This window comes from Oryza glaberrima, chromosome 12 (genome assembly GCF_000147395.1).
Source record: "Oryza glaberrima chromosome 12, OglaRS2, whole genome shotgun sequence".
NCBI lineage: Eukaryota > Viridiplantae > Streptophyta > Magnoliopsida > Poales > Poaceae > Oryza > Oryza glaberrima.
Window position 1 is genome coordinate 3,920,700 of NC_068337.1, and position 17,028 is coordinate 3,937,727.

The 17,028-nt window shown below is 44.2% G+C and overlaps 3 protein-coding genes across 4 annotated transcripts; 1 reads left to right on the forward strand and 2 right to left on the reverse strand.

Annotated features, from left to right (window-relative positions):
• Positions 1 to 18: 18 nt before the first annotated feature.
• Positions 19 to 3,716, reverse strand: LOC127756835 (probable L-ascorbate peroxidase 6, chloroplastic/mitochondrial). The gene is made up of 11 exons (XM_052282217.1): positions 3,549 to 3,716; positions 3,308 to 3,427; positions 2,798 to 2,918; positions 2,624 to 2,724; positions 2,442 to 2,529; positions 1,313 to 1,380; positions 1,145 to 1,231; positions 799 to 873; positions 635 to 712; positions 434 to 538; positions 19 to 352 (listed from the first exon to the last, which is right to left on the reverse strand). Exons 1-11 carry the CDS (start codon positions 3,612 to 3,614, stop codon positions 335 to 337), a joined length of 927 nt encoding a protein of 308 aa, XP_052138177.1. The 5' UTR covers positions 3,615 to 3,716; the 3' UTR covers positions 19 to 334.
• A 1,228-nt stretch (positions 3,717 to 4,944) lies between these two features.
• On the reverse strand, positions 4,945 to 8,760 carry LOC127756834 (probable L-ascorbate peroxidase 5, chloroplastic). 2 transcript variants are annotated; one of them, XM_052282214.1, is made up of 11 exons: positions 8,586 to 8,760; positions 8,353 to 8,484; positions 7,928 to 8,048; positions 7,746 to 7,846; positions 7,564 to 7,651; positions 6,475 to 6,542; positions 6,301 to 6,387; positions 6,025 to 6,099; positions 5,868 to 5,945; positions 5,664 to 5,768; positions 4,945 to 5,552 (listed from the first exon to the last, which is right to left on the reverse strand). In XM_052282214.1, exons 1-11 carry the CDS (start codon positions 8,673 to 8,675, stop codon positions 5,514 to 5,516), a joined length of 984 nt encoding a protein of 327 aa, XP_052138174.1. In that variant the 5' UTR covers positions 8,676 to 8,760; the 3' UTR covers positions 4,945 to 5,513. The 2 variants fall into 2 exon arrangements, with proteins under 2 accessions (XP_052138174.1, XP_052138175.1); XM_052282215.1 differs by having other exon boundaries at positions 4,958 to 5,570.
• A 2,620-nt stretch (positions 8,761 to 11,380) lies between these two features.
• Positions 11,381 to 16,059, forward strand: LOC127756832 (probable methyltransferase PMT26). Its single transcript, XM_052282211.1, has 5 exons — positions 11,381 to 11,631; positions 12,066 to 14,196; positions 14,280 to 14,727; positions 15,163 to 15,357; positions 15,541 to 16,059. Exons 2-5 carry the CDS (start codon positions 12,114 to 12,116, stop codon positions 15,767 to 15,769), a joined length of 2,955 nt encoding a protein of 984 aa, XP_052138171.1. The 5' UTR covers positions 11,381 to 11,631; positions 12,066 to 12,113; the 3' UTR covers positions 15,770 to 16,059.
• The last annotated feature ends 969 nt before the right edge of the window (positions 16,060 to 17,028 follow it).

Sequence of the window (17,028 nt, forward strand, 5' to 3'; positions counted from 1 at the left end):
AGTCCTACTTGGGAAATATCACAAAAGGAATAAATTATGTTTTATATTTTGATCATAATGTGTAAGAGCTCAATGCAGTACGATACATCATCCAAAATATTGTATTGTAATGTGCCAAAATGTTTGGTCCTGGAAACGAAAATGGCCACCTCTATTTTTATTTCTAATGGGGAGCACAACTCAATACAAAACACCAACATCACATTTGCTGATCAATGGATTAAATTTCTGGATCGGTAATAAAACCAGAATATGCTCTATAGTAGTAGCAAGAAGAAACAGGGTATTGTCTTGTTCATTCGCCAAAATGCAGCTCATCAGCAGCAGACGCCACTTATTCCAGTGAAATACCCTGTGCCATTTCAGTGATAATCATGTCAAGTTGACTGCACATTTTTTCATTCCAGTAATGTTAGTCTTTAATCTCACTTACCTTTGGAGGATCAAACTTAGCTCCAAGATTGCTCAGTTTGGCATGAGCTTCAGCATAGTCTTCAAAAAATGCATCCTGATCCGCAGCATACTTTTCAGCATAGATCTTCAGGCATGGCAAGCAAGCAAAAAGTTCTAGTTTAGAGCGTCACTTTTGATTTGCAGTTCTTTAAAACAAGAGCTGATGAGCATCTTCACTAACCTTGAATGATGAGTCCTTAAATAGCACAGCATCAGTCGGCAGAACTAGAAGGTCCTCATCTTGGCGTTCTTTGATGTCCTGAAATTTTATGCAGACTAACATAAGTATTGTAAATTGTAACTGCTATCATGCTTGGTATTGATATAGAAAATAGTGCATCCTACCTTGAAGTAGCTATTATCAAACTTCAGCCACTGTGATGTCCAAGATTGCCCTCCAGGTGCACCAGGTCCATTTTTCTTTGCAAGTCAAAAGAAATTAATCAATTAGCCAAACAAGAAATTCAACATTCAAAACATTCATCAGCAAGAACTTCATGAAGGAGTGCATGCTAGATATAGTTAATACTATAGGTCTACTACCCACAAGAACATATTGGAAAGCATATAAGCAATGTAATAGGAAAGTTTGTAGCATTGATGCTAATATAGGTCATTCACGATTAGTGGTGAAGCATAATATGGTCAACTAACACAGCAGCACAGAAGCATCTCTTTATAAGTTACATACAGTGTATTTAGTTTCTGGTTTGCCCCATCCACTGCGCTCTGGTCTAGCTCGTCCAAGTGTATGAGCTCCTGACAACGCAACAATTTCCTACAGATCACAAAACAGATATAACTAGCAATTCCCCAGAAAAAGTTGTTTGGAATATTGAATGAAGCAATCTGCATGTACCTTGTCACTCAGGCCCATTCTATAGAATACTTCTCGCAGATGTTCCGCTGGTGAAGGAGGGCCAGCAGCTGAAAGGGTGGAAATGTAAAATATAGGGAATAAAATTGCAACAAAAAGCACATGCATATGAAAGAGGATTAGATCATCATCAGCACTAGATTTCAAATATCAAAGTACACTATAAGACAGCAGGAAATATATCAATGTCGTGTGAATACAAAAACAAACAGCTGAAAATGTTGCAATTCTTGGGGAGCTATATTTTATCAATTTCACATGTAAAGTGCAATCATAGTACTGATTTTCATTCTGCACAGCATGTGCAGCTTACAATTTTCCTGTTATATTGCAATTGGGGTAATCTTTCTTGCACATTTGCATGTCCAAAATGTTATTACACCAGATTACAGAGCTCACAGTGGCAATATTTCATAAGAAACTTGTTTTTTTCATGCTTTTAGCCTGTTAGCATCAATTTTAGTACTTCATGAACTAAAATACATAGATACATGGATAAGATACCATGCCTAAATCTTCTAAATAAGTTGAATCTGGGAGGCATTACGATGAATGTAACAACCTATTATAGGCAGACCATTGCCCATTTAAGAAAATAAATTTATCATTAAAGAAGAAATAAAACAGGACTATTACAGTAAGTTAGCAATAAAACTATCAATTTATATTAATGTCCTCTATTGTTGACACTACATCTAAATAATTTGATTTTGACGTAAATAGATATTGCAGAAAATAAAGATGGCTATGGGTGATTTCCTAGAGTGGGAGGTATACAAGCTTGAAGAGGATTATGTCAATCAGGTATCTCAATTGCATGATAACCCATAAATTGAGATTAAACAAGAGGACTAATAGAATATATTTATAACTTCATTTCTGAGTGTAGGAACACTTATCAGTTCTGCTCTGAAAGTTATCAATATTCTAGGTTTAATGAATGACGAGAAAGTAGAATTTGGGAAATGAAGCCACAAGAAGATGACCAATTGCAATAACAACTTGGGATCAGTGTGACATGACACTAAAGGTACAGCATTATATTTTAGTTTCCAGATGATAAATCACGGTAACGAACAAATTTGAGCTATAGAACCCAAAAGCTACTGACCAGGAAGTCTACCCTCTGGCGGGCATTGTTCGGGGGCAGCAACATCAACCCTTCCATAGATCATGGGGATCTTGGGGCCACCGGCTTCCTGAGTTTTAAACAGACCAAAGCAGTCATATAACCATTAAATAATAAACACTGTTTGAATGATAGTTATCATTAGACTGAAGTGCCAAAAGGACCTCAATGGCTGTAGCACTGGCGAGCTGAAACAGATCTGCATAAGTGACACCTGCATGCTTTTCTTTGATGGGCTGGATCAGCTTCAAAGCATTCACAAGACCTGTAGTAGAGGGCTATTGTAAGAATAACCATGAATCATGAACAGTAGATAAATGACAGAACAGAAGTACTACCTGCATTAGCCGCATGTTTTAACTCAATTTCGAATCTCAAGCTACCATTGGCACCACCACACTTTGGCCATTCAGTAATGTTCTTGTCATAAGTACCAGCATCATGCCACCCTAACCGAACCTGCAACCAAAAGTTAACCCAGCAGACAAGTCACAAACATGCATGTTCGATCAAGCAGATGCAGAACCATGAACCGCACAAATCTAACAAATATTGTGCGTAGAACGTGTTACAGTCTTACAGACAGGTGAACTAGAACAGTTGCATCTTCTCGAAGTAAAAATTACTGTGTTAAATAGCATAATCGACCAGTTAACTAAACACACAGTGAACAATCTTCTAGTACTAGTTCCCCAATTATACATGTCACAGTGATAACAAACTTCTGTAGAGATGCGAAATCCATGGATATAGCTAGATAAACTAAAAGCCCATTATACTCTTCGAACCATACAAACCCGCAATCTTTGCACAAGAACACTGAAGCAGCAAAGCATATTTTAGCATACCAGGATGGGATGGCAGGAGGTGGAGTTGAGCAGCTGCTTGACGTCCTCCCGCGCGCCCCGCAGCTCAGCCGCCGCGTCCCCCGCCGCCGCCGACGAGCTCGCCGGACGCCTCCCGATCTCCTTCACGGGGGGAAGCGAACAAAAATCATGACATCACTAAATCAGAACCGGTCTGCCGCCGGCGCGGGTAATGGACGGCGAAAGGGAGGGGGAGGGGGGGCGTCGTAGGTGGTACTAGTACTTGAAGAGAGGGGAGGGGAGAGGCGGCGGAGAGGCCGCGGCGGAGGAGGCGGTGGACGACGGCCATGTCGGCGGCGGCGGGGTGAGGCGGTGAGGGTTTTGGTGGCGTTTTGGGAGTGGTTCCCTGCTCCGTGGTCGGGGGAGGAATCTACCAATAGCAAAATTTCACTCTCTTTTTTTCTTTTGTGTGTGTGTTTATTTTTGAATTCTTTAACTAGTTCATTTGATTGGGTGGGAGAAGAGTGGAAGACACATATTTCAAGTTCAAACTTCAATTTCCTTTCTTCATTAGCACGTTTTTTAAACTGTTAAATGTTACTCCCTCCGTCCCAGAATATAAGTATTTTTAGAGTTTGACGGTTATTAAGAAAGTAGGTAGAAGTGAATGGTGGAGGGTTGTAATTGGTTGAGTAGTGGAGGTAGGTGGGAAAAGTGAATGGTGGAGAGTTGTGAATGGTTGGGAAGAGAATGTTGGTGGAGAAGTTGTTATATTTTGGAACAAATCTTGAGGACTAAAAGTTGTTATATTTTGGAACGGAAGGAGTACTTTATTAAAAAAAAGAATTCTATATAGAAGTTGTTTAAAAAACCAAATAAATCTATTTTTTAAAGTTTATAATAGTTAATATTTAATTTTTTTAATAATTAATCATATACTAATGAGCTTTCTCATTTCGCGCGCAATACAAATCTTCCTCCTCCATGAGAAATCGAAGGAACTAGTGCTAGTATGTTGGGTGTCACAACTCACAACTATAGTTTGATCTTAATGCTAAATAAGTATGTTAGAAATAAGAAAGAGTAAATTGCAGATTGGTCTAGCTTTTATTACCAAAGTGCCACTTTATGCTAACTCTAACTCAATCTTTTCACTTAAAGCCAGCTATTGTTACCAATCCTTTGCAATTTGGGCTAGTGGCCCACCTATTAGCAGGCAAGAGAGAGAGAGAGAGAGAGAGAGAGAGAGAGCTCGATGCGCCAGCAGAGGCGCGGAGTTTGGCGGTGGAGGAGGAGGAGCATGGCACGGCGATGGCGCCCCTAGATTGGCAAAGCAGCGCTCCAACTCCGTGCGGCGGTGCCGTCACCACACATCGAGCTCTCTTCATGCCAAACCACCACCGGCCACCAGTCGATCTCCCTCACCGAAGCCCCGGCCGATCTCCCTCACCGGAGCTCCGCTGGCCAAATTCTTGCGCCATCGGGCTTGCCTCGCCGAGGTGAACCCATTTTTCCTATTTCCCCTCCCCTTTAGCCACTGCCACAAGTCACCACTGCCACCATCCATGCCGGGCGGAGCTGAGCTATTGCCTGCGTCGTTCCGACCATCTCCCTCGCTCCCTATCTCCCTCACTCCCTTTGCTTTCCACCACCCTCCCCCGTTGCGCGTTACTCAAGAACACACTCCGCCGCGGCACCACCAACGCCTTCGTTCCCCTTCCACCAAAGCACCGACGCCCTATCCCTCTCTCTCTCTCTCTTGTTGCTCGATCTGGAGAAGAAACCGAAAGAGAGGAGGAAGGAGAAACAGAAAAGCTCGTAAGCCTGCTGACAGGTGAGCCACTAGCCCAAATTGCAAAGGATTGGTAACAAAGTTGGCTTTAAGTGAAAAGATTGAATTAGAGGTAGCTCAAAGTGACACTTTGATAATAAAAGCTGAACCAATCTGCAATTTACTCTAGAAATAATGTAGGAACTAACAATTCACATTACTATCTTCGTTATATAAAAACCTATTATCTAACTGAGGTTGTGATGCATCTAATTGTTGACCTAAACAAATTTGGTTGCTCTTTTTCGAGCTATCTTTACCTAATATAATATAATACAATAGATAAGATGGCAAGCAGTAATACAACTCAATACACAACACCAACATCACATTTACAATAAGTTAAATTTCTGGATGGGTAGTAAAACCAGAATATGCTCTATAGTAGCAAGAAGAAACAAGGTATTATCTTGTTCATCACTCGCCAAAATGCAGTTCATCGGCAGCTGACGCCAGCTATTCAAGTGAAATACCCTGTGCCATTTCAGCGATAATAAGCAAGTCAAGTTGACTGGACATTTTCTCCATTCCAATAATGGAAGTGAGGAAGTCTTTAATCTCATTTACCTTTGGAGGATCAAACTTTGCCCCAAGATTGCTCAGTTTGGCATGAGCTTCAGCATAGTCTTCGAAAAATGCATCCTGATCCTCAGCATACTTTTCAGCATAGATCTTCAGGCATGACAAGCAAGCAAAAAAAGAAATAAATTTAGAGCATCACTTTTGATTTGCAATTCTTTACAACACTAGCTGATGAGCAACTTCACTAACCTTGAATGATGAGTCCTCAAAGAGCACAGCATCAGTAGGGAGAACTAGAAGATCCTCATCTCGGCGTTCTTTGATTTCCTGAATATGTATGCAGACTTGCATAAGTTTTATTACTGCTATAATGCTTAGTATTGATATAGAAAATTGTGCATCCTACCTTGAAGTAGCTGTTGTCAAACTTGAGCCACTCAGATGTCCAAGATTGCCCTCCAGGAGCACCAGGCCCATTTTCCTTTGCCAGTCAAGAAAAATAATCAATTAGCCAGATAACAAATTCACCATCAGAAGAACAAATTCACCATCAGAAGAACTTCATGAAGGTGTGCTAATCTAAAAATAGTAATAACTAAATAGCATGCAATACTCGAAAATGCATCAATGGACAAGGTGTTCTTAAAATCAGAACAATAACCAACTGCTGTAAGTTACATACAGTGTATTTTGTTTCTGGTTTACCCCATCCACTACGCTCTGGTCTAGCTCGACCAAGTGTATGAGCTCCTGACAACGCAACAATTTCCTGCAGATCGTGAAACAGATGAGACTAGCCAATGCAAACCCCCCAGAAAAGTTGTTTGGAATATTGAATGAACCAGTTTGCAAGTACCTTGTCACTCAGGCCCATTCTGTAGAATACTTCTCGCAAGTGTTCAGCAGGTGAAGGTGGGTCAGCAGCTGAAAGGGTGGAAATGTAAAATGCAGGGAACAAAATTGTACCAACAGAAACAACATTAAAAGGAAAGAGGATTAGATCATCGTCAGTATACGACAGAGCAGGAAATATATCAATGCCATGTGATTACAAAAACCAAACAGCTGAAATTGCAGCAAGACTAGGGAAGCAATATTTCATCAGTTTCACAGGCAAAGCACGATCACATGCCTGATTTTTATTCTGCGCAGCATGGGCAGCTTTAAATTTTCCTTAAATTGTAACTGGAGTAATTTTTCTTGCACATTTGTGTATCCAAAATGTGATTACACCAGATTATAGAGCTCACAGTAGCAATATTTCATAACTTGTTTCTTTCATTTTTTTTAGTCTGTTCACACCAATTTTGGTATTTCACAAACTAAAATCCACAGATACATGAATAAGGTACCCTGCCTAAACCTTCTAAATAAGTTGGACCTGGGAAACATTACCAGGAATGCAACAACCTATTATAGGCAGACCATTATCTGTTTAAAAATAACAGGCCACCTACAATGAGTTAGTAGCAAGAAAAAATTTACAATTATATTTATGTCCTCTATTATTGACACTACGTTAACATACTTTGGTGTGAATACATACAACAGACAAATAAAGATTTTGATATGGGTGGTTCCTTAAAGTGAGAGGTGTACAAGCTTGAAAAGGATTACATCAATCAGGTATCTCAGTTGCATTGCATGTAACTCGTAAATTGAGATAAAATGAGAGGACAAATAGAGTAAATTTGTAAGTTTATTTCTGTGTTTTGAAACGCATATCAATTAAATTTCAATGCTCTAGAACATATCAATATTCTAAGTTTAATGAATTAGAAGAAAGTAGCATCTGGGAAATGAAGTTGTAAGATGATGACCCACTGCAATAGTAACTTGAGATCAGTATGACATGACACTAAAGGGACAGCATTATAGTTTTGTTTATAGACGACAAATCATGGTTATGAACAAATTTGGTCTACAGAACCTAAAAGTTACTGACCAGGAAGTCTCCCCTCAGGTGGGCATTCTTCACCATCAGCAACATCAGCCCTTCCATAGATCATGGGGATCTTGGGGCCACCGGCTTCCTGAAATGCGAAAGCCAAAGCAGTCATATCACCACTAAATAAGGAAGAACTATTTGAATGATAGATATCATTAGATTAGAAGTGCCAGAAGGACCTCAATGGCTGTAGCACTGGCAAGTTGAAATATATCTGCATAAGTGACACCTGCATACTTGCTCTTGATGGGAATGACCAGGAATAACGCCTTCAGAAGACCTGCAGCAGAGAACTACTGTAAGAATCATCATATATGCATCAGGAACCAACTGATACTTAATGGACCAGACGCGCCACTACCTTTGTTAGCTGCATGTACTAACTCAACTCCAAATCTCAAGCTACCATTCGCACCACCACACTTTGGCCATTCAGTGATGTTCTTATCGTAAGTGCCAGCGTCATGCCACCCTAACCGAACCTGAAACCAATGGTAACTCAGCAGACATGTCATAAATATGCATGTCTGATCAAGAAGATGCACAACCATGAACCACGCAAATATAGCGAATACTAAAAAAAAATAGCTTTTCCTCATCAGTCATCTCCTCAAAGTCTAAAATTATTGTTTCGAACAGCATAATCGATCAGTTAACTTAACACAAATCACAAATCGAACCATATTGTAGTACTAGTTCACTACATATCACAGTGATAACGAACTTGTTTACAGATGCAAAATTTGACAGCTAGACAGATAATCTAAAAATTTTTGTACAGGGTACCAGGATGGGATGGCAGGGGTTGGACTTGAGCAGCTGCCTGACGTCCTCCCGCGCGGCGCGCAGCTCAGCCTCCACGTCCCCCGCAGCCGCCGCCGCCGACGACGACGAGCTCGCCGGACGCCTGCCGAGCTCCTTCGCGGGGAAAGCGAAAGAAACATCACCGATAAAAAAAATCAAGAAACGGTGCGCCGGCGCGGGTAATGGACGCCGAGGGGAGCGTGAATAGGTGGTACCTGAGGGGAGACGAGGAGGAGGCCGCGGAGAGAAGGGAGGGGAGAGGCGGCGGAGAGCCCGCGGCGGAGGATGCGGTGCACGACGGCCATGTCGGCGCCGGAGTCGAGGGGAGAGGAAGGGTTTGGGGGGGTTTGGCCGTTTGGGGAGTGGTTTGCTTCTTTTTTTTCCGTTTGTTTGAGTTTGGGAAGATTAAATCTTTTGTTGTAGAATATATAGCAACCTATAATAAAAGATTTGATACTATATAAATATGAAGAAAGATCTATTCAAATCTATATAGGACTAAAATATGTTAAATCTCATACTGCTCCTTTTTCAATATATGACGCCGTTGATATTTTGATAAACATTTGAACATTCGTCTTATTCAAAATTTGTGTGCAAATATAAAAAATTTAAGTCATAGGGGTAGGGTGTGCGTGTGTGCGTTCATAGGGGTGAGTGTGCGCACGTTGTGAGCGCCTGCGTTCGTACTGTGTTTCTCAAAAAAAAAAGAGTATCATATATATTTTAGGACAGAAGAAGTAGAAAAGTAAACACGCAAGAATCGTGTCTGCACTCTACAGGGTTCACGTTTGCGATAAAAATCTACAAAAATTGTAAACTTTTGAAGGTTTTGATGTTCGATAAAAGTGGAGTGCGAGTTAATTATTAAATGGTTTTTGAGAATTCAAAATTAAAACAGTAAATTTGACCAAAATTTGGAGAAAATCATTCAAACTGCTAGGAGTCAGGATTCCGTGCTCAATTGGAAAGGTGAACCGTGGGTTTCTGTCACACAGTCATAGCTCACATTACTGATTTTGATATCGATGCTGAATAATCTGTTGGAAATAATTTTGGGAGTCCAGTTGCATGGAATTTTTACTTTAGGTTACAAATATGAAATATGATTTAAACTAGACTTTGAAATTATAATGACCATGTGCATCCATAGGATTGGATTAAATATTGTGGTAGAGCTATTGTATTTTTTTTCCATAGGATGAAAACTCCATGTCTAGGCTTTAATTGCTTGTTTTGGCAATAGAATCAAATTGGTCGCTTTCCCTTTTCTAATACATTATCTTTTTCTGAAACCAACAATGACAAGTGCTCTGCCGGATATAACTGAGAAAGAGTAAAAGTCAGAAAATACAAAAGGTTTAGGGAAAATGGAGAATAGATGAGGTTACAACTTTTGAGACTTGAGAGGTTACAAGGGTTAAATAACACAGCTTTTACGACGGGCTCGCTGATCTAAATCCTCCAATTCCTCTCTAACCAGATGTTCCACCAATAAGTGAGTAGAGCTCCAAGACTTATTTTTGCTTGCTGTGGTGGTCTTAACGAGGTTAGTTGAGAATAATACCTGAGATTTGGTGAAATCCCTTTATATAATCTTTGTTGATTGCATCTAGCGACGAGCACACGAATTTTACTCCTTAGGAAGTTGGAGGTATCGTCATGAAGACTAAAACCTCAAAACTTTTTCAGTGTATAGTTGTCAAGATCGTGTGGATAATTAATTTGTTTGTTTTATTATTTTTCCATTTTAGTATTTATTTATAAACCATAAGTGCTTAAAGTTTGGTGATGCAATGACTATGAGCAAGCAATTTTGAGGCTGAAAGTCGTTGCTCTCTCTTGCTAAAGAAAAACAGGATATGTTAGCATGTTGCAACAGGTGGAAGAACAACTTTTGCATGCTTACTCCTAACCAGCGGATATATTAATGAGTAAATTTCAAAAAACTATAACTTTAGTGACAAAACTAGTACTGTAGCAGCATATAATGTAAAAGTTGCAGTTTTGTGATAATTTCCCACACTATTGTCGCAGCAAACTGAAACATGTCACTAATGTTGCAGCAAACTGATAGTTTTGTCACTAAAGTTACAGTTTTATGAAATTTACCCTCATTTAATTAGTTGCACACGAAGTGTATAAGAAGCATGAAAAAGAAAACGGTATATGATGCATGGAAAGGATTAGCCAGCCAAGCTTCCCCTTGACGCGTCAACTCCTGTAGAGTCAGCTACACTTCACCAGTAAGTACATGCATCTTTCATCCTGCACCATGGAATTTCCAGCAATATATTCGTCCGTTCCAAAAATATAATTATGTTTACACCTACTTTCATATCTCAACAACGATATATCTTTACTCTAAGGTCCCTTCGAATTGGAGGATTGCTTTACAAATTTTGGAGGATTCAGTTTTCTAAGGAATTTTTATATGTTCGTAAGAAGGGAATGGAAATTTTTCATAGGATTGCATTTCTATAGCCAATTTCATAGGAAAAAAGAAGAAGACGTCCAACAATTTTGGAAACCTTTTTCTTTGTTTGTTTTTTGTTATTGAAGGGATTATCTTCATTTTTCATTTGTTTTTCATTCCTGTAAGATAAAAGAAACACACCCCTTCAATTCCTGCATTTTTTCTAATTTCTTTTTGTGTTTATTATATCCTGCGTTTCAAATGTGGCCATATATAAGAAATATTCCCCATTCAATCGCCAAAATTTGAGAAGCACTCGACCCTTGTTCGTGAATGAAAACTTCTCTTTAATTTCCCATTGATTTGATCCAGCTAATTAATTAATTCGATCCATTTCTGCATAGTTTGCAATTTTGCATGGTGATGGCGCCAGAAACCCGGAGAGAGTGGTGTTCGTGGACGTCACCCCATTTTCTCCTCGCTTCCCGCGTAATCCTCCCTTAACACAAACTCCCCGCGCTAATAAAAGATTAGCCACGAGAGGAACAAGGAGACGACGCATGCGTCCATGCCCCGGTTGATTCTTGTTGGGAAATAGAAACGGGGTAGATTGCATTTTGAATTTCTCTCTCTCTTCATCTGCCTCACTTTCTCTCTCTACTTCACATCTTCTTCTTCTCTTCTCCCAAGCAAAGCAACAGCTCGAGATCGATCTAGTACTGTGGCTGCTAGCTGCATATATAAGTAATGGTGCATATTTGATCTCGCTTTCGCAACCGTTCGATTGGTTTGAGGATCAGTTGATTTGGAAATTTTTTGAGTGTGTTCAATTCATCACTCATCAGGTCAGTTTCAATCCAGGATGTTGTTTTGTTGTACTGTTTCTTGGTTGCTAATTATGCTAGGATGTTCATTTCATTTGTGCTTAATTCTGTTGAATTTTGGCGCTTGTTTAATTAAATAAATCACCTTCTTTTATATAATGTAGGTAGTAATAACCCAAACAATCTGATCTGTAAACAGGAATTCCATTCTTGTTTCTTGTCATTAGCATTTGCAACATTTCAGACAGTGTCTCTGTCCACATAACATAAACAAATAAACTGGCTAAATAAGATACTCAGACAGTATCTTACTGGAGTAGTAATATGCTATATTGATCAGTGTGATTAGATTGTTACTGATGTGGAATTTGGATTTCAAATCCCAGATCAATTTACACATAATTTGTTCACTCCAAAATAAGAGGCTAATAAGCCTTTCCTGTGTGAATGTGCAGAGAGTGTGAAGTGCCTACTGCATGAGCTAGCTGTGAGCCTGTCACAATATGCCGTTGTTTGATCGGGATCGGTACCAGCGGCTGGATGGCAACGGCGGCGGCGGCGGAGGACGCCGTTCTTCGCCGTCGTCCTGCTCGACGGCGACCATCGTCCTGTTCGTGGCGCTCTGCCTCGTCGGCGCGTGGATGATGTCGTCGACGGGAAACGTCCCGATGGCCGTGTCGCCGGAGGACAAGCCGCCGGCGGCGGTCAAGGAGGACGACGCGTCGTCCATCGACGTCACCGACGGCGTCAAGGGTCGCGGCGGCGGCGGCGATGGCGGCGACACGCCGCGAACTACGGACGAGGCAGCCGACGACGTTGGCAAGAAAGTCCAAGATGCCGGCGACACGGCGAAGACGACGGACGACGTCGGGGACACCGGCGTGAAAGGCGGCGGCGTTGACACGCAAACGGCGACGGATGCGGTCGCCAAGACCACCACCGGAGGCACGGGGGCGGGGGAGTCCGGCAAGCCCGCCGGCGACAAGGTAGGCGACGGCGAGACGACGACGACGTCGAAGAACCAGACATTCTCCGACGAGAACGGCAAGACGGAGGGCGGCGAGGTGGTGAGCCCAGAAGATCCCGACAAGCAGAGCGCCGACGATGCGCCAACCGACGGCAAGGACACCGGCGACCAAGCCAGCGGCGATGCCGACGAGGCGCCGTCGACGGACACGAAGGGGAAAAAGAACAGCACGGCGGAGGAGCCCAGGGACACCAAGGACGCCGGCGAGAACGCCGATGAGGCTTCTACCGAGACTAAGGCTGACAAGAGCTCCGACGATGCGCCCACCGACGCGAAGGCGACCGGCGACGGCGGCACGCCGTCGAAGAACCAGACGTCATTCGACGACGAGAACGGAAAGATGGACGGCGTCGAGACGGTGGCAGAGGACGGCAAGGTCACGGAGAAGAGCTCCGAACAAGTTCCCACCAATGGCGACGACGGCGGCGGCGGCGGCGGCGAGGCGCAAACCACCGACGACGACACGGCCACCGGCGCGTCATCGAACAACCAAACTATCAGCGACATGAACGACGACTCGAACACGACGACGACGACGACACTCGCAGCCGTGGACAGCAGCAATGGCACGGTCTCCCAAACAACAGAGGACGACGCGCCGGCGAACAGCGCCGCCGCCGCCGCCGCCGCCACCGAAAAGATCAATCCGGCGGCGGAGCAGGAGCTCCTCCCGAGCGGCCAGGCTGAGCTGCTGAACGAGACGGCGTCGGCGGTGGCGCAGAACGGCTCGTTCCCGACGCAGGCGTCGGAGTCGAGCGCCGAGAAGAAGGCGCGCGACAGAAACAAGAACAAGAGCAACGGCAGCGACACGGCGGCGGCGGTGGCGCACGAGTGGAAGCTCTGCAACGTGAGCACCGGCGAGGACTACATCCCGTGCCTGGACAACGAGGCGGCGATCAAGAAGCTCAAGACGACCAAGCACTACGAGCACCGTGAGCGACACTGCCCCGCCGCGGCGCCGACGTGCCTCGTCCCGCTCCCCGGCGGCTACCGGCGGCCGATCCCGTGGCCGTACAGCCGCGACAAGATCTGGTACCACAACGTGCCGCACACCAAGCTGGCGTCGTACAAGGGGCACCAGAACTGGGTGAAGGTCTCCGGCGAGCACCTGACTTTCCCCGGCGGCGGGACGCAGTTCATAAACGGCGCGGCGCACTACATCGACCTGATCGAGGAGGCGGTCCCGGCGGTGGCGTGGGGGCGGCGCAGCCGCGTCGTGCTCGACGTCGGCTGCGGCGTGGCCAGCTTCGGCGGCTTCCTGTTCGACCGCGACGCGCTCACCATGTCGCTGGCGCCCAAGGACGAGCACGAGGCGCAGGTGCAGTTCGCGCTGGAGCGCGGCATCCCGGCCATCTCCGCCGTCATGGGCACCAAGCGCCTCCCCTTCCCCGGCGGCGCCTACGACGCCGTCCACTGCGCGCGCTGCCGCGTGCCATGGCACATCTGGGGCGGCAAGCTCCTCCTCGAGGTCAACCGCCTCCTCCGCCCCGGCGGCCTCTTCGTCTGGTCCGCCACGCCGGTCTACCGGAAGACGCCGGAGGACGTCCAGATCTGGCACGGTGAGCTCCCCTCCCCCATTAATTCTTCTCATCTCATATGCCTCGCTCTTACTCCTCGCCGCGCCGCGCTGCGCCGCACGCAGACATGGCGGCGCTCACCAAGTCCATGTGCTGGAAGATGGTGAAGAAGACGAACGACACCGTGGACGAGACGGCCATGGTGATCTTCAAGAAGCCGACGAGCAACGGCTGCTACAGCAACCGGGAGAAGCCGGAGCCGCCGCTCTGCGACGCCGACGACGACCCCGACGCCGCGTGGAACATCACGCTGCGGGCGTGCATGCACCGCCTGCCCACCAACAAGTCCGTCCGCGGCGCGCGGTGGCCGGAGCTGTGGCCGGAGCGGATGTCGGCGGCGCCCTACTGGCTGTCGCACAGCCAGGTCGGCGTCTACGGCAAGCCGGCGCCGGACGACTTCGCGGCGGACGAGGAGCACTGGAACCACGTCGTCAACAGCTCGTACCTCGCCGGCGTCGGCATCGACTGGAGCAACGTCAGGAACGTCATGGACATGCGAGCCGTCTACGGCGGGTACGACACCTCTACACGATTGGAAACTATTTTGATGCCTCCAGTTTGTTTAAAAAACCATTCAAACGATTATAAAAAAAATCTTAAAGAATTTTGATAACACTCATACAACATATCACTTCACAAAATTTTAAATCCAAACTCAGCCCAAACATTGAGATATAAAAAAAAAATTTAACATATGAATAGTATTGTACTGTTCACATCCGAATTTTTTATTTGTGGGTTGCATTTAACTTGATTTTTATGTACTGATAGATGTTGTTATAGTCTACATTATTAAATTTTTTAGAATGTTTTACAACTGTATGCATTGAATTTAAAAGAAAAAAAAGGTAAAGAACGGGACATCCCTCAACAGTTTAAAATCCACTCCCATCCAAACACCCCGCATCGTATCGCATCAATGACATTGTCATCTTCTTCCTCGATCAGGTTCGCGGCAGCGTTGAAGGACATGAATGTGTGGGTGATGAACGTGGTGCCAGTGGACTCGGCGGACACGCTGCCAATCATCTATGAGCGAGGGCTGTTTGGCATGTACCACGACTGGTGCGAGTCCTTCAGCACCTACCCTCGATCATACGACCTCCTCCACGCCGACCATCTCTTCTCCAAGCTCAAGAAAAGGTCACTACATACTACTCCTTACATTCCACATTATAAGTCGCTTTGACTTTTTTGGTAGACACCAAAAAAAAAAAGTCAAAACGACTTATATTGTGGAACGGAGGGAGTACATTCTTTCGTCATTTCCCCCATTCAGAGCTGAGCTCGCCATCCATGGTGTCTCTTCTCTATCACCTTGTGCAGGTGCAAGCTGTTGCCGGTGATGGTCGAGGTGGACCGGATCCTGCGGCCGGAGGGGAAGCTGATCGTGCGGGACGGCCGCGACACGGCGGCGGAGGTGGAGAGCATCCTGAGGTCGTTGCACTGGGAGGTGAGGATGACGGTGTCCAAGCAAGGAGAGGTGATGCTCTGCGCCGAGAAGACGATGTGGCGGCCCAAGGAAGTCGAGAAGGCGGCGACGACGGCGAGCTAGTTGGGAAGAAGTTGATGATCATGGCTAGTAGTGCTTAGCACCAGAAAAAGAGTTTTGGCAAATATTGTGGCACGTTGTAATAAAAAAATGATGGTAGATTTGAGTAGAAATTAGACATGTCATAATTGAGTTTTGTATACAAGTTTTACAAAAGAGAGATGGTTAATTCAGTAGGTTTGTGTAGAATTGAGGCATGTTCAAATTATTAGGGATATTCCAACTGATTACACGTGATCGGCTGGAATATCCCTAATACAAACTTTTCCAAGCGAGATTGAACGAAACAAATTGGGGACAAATTATTGGAGAGAACAAGGCCTGAACAGTCATCTTAAATCCCAGTCGGCCTACATTTGGCTTTCTTATGTGGATCTTGATCACCCTTAATTGATGGACATAGCTCCTGTCTTTTCTATTGAAGAAAAAAAAAAGAAAAACAAGGCCAGAATAGCCCAAAACGTAAACAACTTTTTTTTTTTGAAAACCGAATCCAGCAAAGCTGGTGTTATATTAAGTAGGGGATGAAAAAGTATTTACAAGATCACTAAAATGGTGAAAGAGAGAAAGAGAGGGGAGAGAAAGAAGCTACTACTAAAACAATGAAAATGTTCTAGGCGGATAATATCACATATCTTCCATGGCTTGAATTCGTCCTATATCTTGTCTAGCAGCTGCGGCAGGGATTTTTCCTGATTCTGAAATGCTCGTCTGTTCCGCTCACACCATATTTTTCATGCTACCAGCATGTGAATTGATTTTTTTTTTGCTTTAGCCCAAAACGTAAACAACTTTTAGTTTGCATAGTGAGTGACAATTTAGTTTGCGCGGCAATTTGTGATATTGTTAACAAGTACACTTAAGTCACACAAGAGCATAAACCATCATTGAGCGTTTGAAGAGTAGTTTTGATTTCTGCAAATGGGATCCGGAACCGGTAGAGGTGAACAGCGCGGTGCATTTGCTAGTTGTCATGCATTTATACCATTAGTTCTAGAATGGGCGCATGAGATGATAGAGCTACTGTACACACCACAACATTATTGTTTAGAGAGTAAATTGAACCCACCGTACAACAACTTAGGAAATGAATACGGTATAGTACAAGAACTTAGTAATTTAGTATTATGGTGCAACAACTTGGCTAGGTACATGTTGTTTTGGTTAACAAATACTAGCTGAGTTTTTTTCACGATGTCAATATGTCATCACATAACAATCCTATAGATATTACCTTATAATCTTGAATTTAATCTTTAAGA

Excerpts from the sequence above, each read along its gene's own strand:
- LOC127756835 (XM_052282217.1), bottom strand. The coding sequence starts at position 3,614 with ATGGCCGTCGTCCACCGCCTCCTCCGCCGCGGCCTCTCCGCCGCCTCT. Across the intron at positions 874-1,144 it reads AACCAGAAACTAAATACACT|AAAAATGGACCTGGTGCACC; the intron begins GTATGTAACTTA and ends TGACTTGCAAAG. Across the intron at positions 539-634 it reads TTAAGGACTCATCATTCAAG|ATCTATGCTGAAAAGTATGC; the intron begins GTTAGTGAAGAT and ends CCATGCCTGAAG.
- LOC127756834 (XM_052282214.1), bottom strand. The coding sequence starts at position 8,675 with ATGGCCGTCGTGCACCGCATCCTCCGCCGCGGGCTCTCCGCCGCCTCT. Across the intron at positions 6,543-7,563 it reads ACCTGAGGGGAGACTTCCTG|CTGCTGACCCACCTTCACCT; the intron begins GTCAGTAACTTT and ends CCACCCTTTCAG. Across the intron at positions 6,100-6,300 it reads AACCAGAAACAAAATACACT|GAAAATGGGCCTGGTGCTCC; the intron begins GTATGTAACTTA and ends TGACTGGCAAAG.
- LOC127756832 (XM_052282211.1), top strand. The coding sequence starts at position 12,114 with ATGCCGTTGTTTGATCGGGATCGGTACCAGCGGCTGGATGGCAACGGC. Across the intron at positions 14,197-14,279 it reads GGACGTCCAGATCTGGCACG|ACATGGCGGCGCTCACCAAG; the intron begins GTGAGCTCCCCT and ends CGCCGCACGCAG. Across the intron at positions 14,728-15,162 it reads ATGCGAGCCGTCTACGGCGG|GTTCGCGGCAGCGTTGAAGG; the intron begins GTACGACACCTC and ends TTCCTCGATCAG.